Raw genomic sequence first — 2215 nt, 5'->3', positions numbered from 1 at the left:
CCTTTTCCAGTAGAACATCAAAATGAGATTAGAATGAGAAGAAGCAGATTTGAGGAGCGTGTGATCGGCTCTCCCACCTGGCGTCTCTCTTCCCCTGAATACTCATGACCATGTTCCTGAGTGGCTGTGTAGATGCCTTGTCTTTGGGTCCTCTGGACAGGTGGCCATGGCTGATCCTCTCACCCACTTGTGGGCCACCCTGGTGGGCCTCAGAGGCTTCCCAGTGACACTGTCTATCCTGCTCGGGCCGGCTGGCCTGGATGCTGGGCAGCTGATCAAATATCTCTGTCTGATAGTACTCACAGGAGTCCGACGACACAGTCGAACGAGTGCTCTCATCTGCGGTGACAATGACACATGCATGTACAGTGACTGTTGTTTTACTTAGCTCAGTTTTTGTTTCAGCAATTATTTTCATGATTAATCTGCAGACTGTTTTCTTTATTATTCAATCAATTGTTTTGTCTTTGACAAGTGAGAAAGTAGTAAAAAAGGCCCATCCTCGAATGTCTTGTTTTGTCTGACCCACAGTGCAAAACCCAAACATATATTCAGTTTGAAAGGATTTAAAATAAAGATCTTCACATTTTAAAAGTATGAACTAGTAATTATTTTGCATTTATGCCGGAAAAAAATTATTCATGAAATTATTTATTTACCAAAAATAATTGCTAATTTATTTTCTGTGGATTTACTATTTGATTGACTAATCATTTCAGCTGGTGTATTTTTTATTTGTTTGTTTTATAATTACACAACACATCTGGATAGAGAACCATACGCCTATTCCTTTTTGTTTTTCTCTTCCCTGGCCTCTATATGCAATGTCAGTAATGTCTTTTAAACGAATGCTGGTTGCTACAGCTGAACAGAAGTATTTAAATCCATAGATCTTGCAAGTGTATAACACCTTAATGTGCCATGATGATCCCTCAGCCAAAATAAATTACTAAAATTAAACCCTTCATAATATAAAAGTTGTATGAATTAGACCTGAGCAGGGCTAACCTGTTGACATTTAGCACTGGTGCTTCAAAGCATTAAAATCATACATTTGTAGTACAGACAAAGTGCTAAACCAGCAAGATGGTGTCTCCCTCTAACAGCCATACATTTGTATACATACGCACATTTGTATAATTTTTCTGTTACCTGACAGGAGTCTCATGAAGTTAACAGTGTTGTGCTCCTCCATTTTATTTCTCCCTGCACTTCCTCTTTAACAGCAAATCTTCTCTCTTCATGTAAAACACAAGTCGAAAAACATCTCCACCAACGCTGCAACTTAACGTTCTGCAAAAGTTACTTCCGCAATCTTCATCAGAATTTCCTGCTTTGCCCCTCACAGCAACACTCCACTGAAGTGAAGTCCTCTAAGGGGATGGTATGGAGATAGTTCTGTTCCTCAAGTCCTGTTGGTGTGGCTCACTTTCTGGCTGGTGGAGCAGATGTCAAATTTGTCCACACATTGACTGACTTTGACTGAATGTGACAGCTCACAGGAAATCACATGACTTGACAAGATGCAGAAACAGGCGTTGCATTGGTGGTTGAAAACAACATGAATCTTTTCACAACACAAGAACTGCCCATGCATACACACTGGACTGAAATAAAGTCAGACAGGCCAGAATTAGATTAATAAGGTTGATTTCATTTTCTACTGATTAAGCCCCATCGAATGATTTATAATTCAGGCTGATCTGTTTTCAGATGATTGTTTGTGAAATGTCTAATAGTATTTGGCCCTATTATCAACTATCAGTTTAAGGTGTGTAAAGCAATGTCACAGCCAAAAGTCAATCTCCCCTCAAACTAAGTCAAATAATCAGGTAAGTAATCATCATCTGCCTTTTTCATTGAATCAATGTAAACTCTCCTGTGCTTGACATAAACAGGATATGATCCACTGGGCAGCGTTTCATCATTTGGAAACCGACGTTTGAATCTAATGCATGAGATGATGTAGCAGAAAGGCTCTTTCCACCCACTTACTACACCACAAAGACATTTGAGGCTTCCAGTCAACACCATTTACAAAGAAACAGGAGCCTGGGTGTCATTTCTTGTGACCTTTTTTCAACATCTTTAGTTTCAATTTTACAGAGACCTTCAGCTCTATGTTGTTCACTTTCTGTGTTTGGCTAAGACATATTGTTTCTTAAGCTGTCATAACCCCGCTCATACTCTCAGAATCAGAATCAGAATCAGCTTT

At 39.5% G+C, this 2215-nt stretch overlaps 1 protein-coding gene across 2 annotated transcripts in view; it reads right to left on the bottom strand.

The window, feature by feature from the left end:
• Positions 1-1514, bottom strand: part of tmc8 (transmembrane channel-like 8) — a gene marked incomplete at its 5' end in the record, with an annotated part of 7087 nt that extends 5573 nt beyond the window's left edge. For both annotated transcript variants that reach the window (XR_004335813.1, XM_032540719.1), the window contains 2 exon segments: positions 78-339; positions 1153-1514. Coding sequence is in view for 1 of the 2 variants with exons in the window: in XM_032540719.1 (XP_032396610.1) it covers positions 78-339; positions 1153-1195 (305 nt within the window).
• Positions 1515-2215: the final 701 nt, after the last annotated feature.

The sequence above is a fragment of the Etheostoma spectabile genome, chromosome 2 (assembly GCF_008692095.1).
Source record: "Etheostoma spectabile isolate EspeVRDwgs_2016 chromosome 2, UIUC_Espe_1.0, whole genome shotgun sequence".
Classification (NCBI taxonomy): Eukaryota; Metazoa; Chordata; class Actinopteri; order Perciformes; family Percidae; genus Etheostoma; species Etheostoma spectabile.
This window is presented reverse-complemented; position numbering and strand designations above follow the sequence as displayed.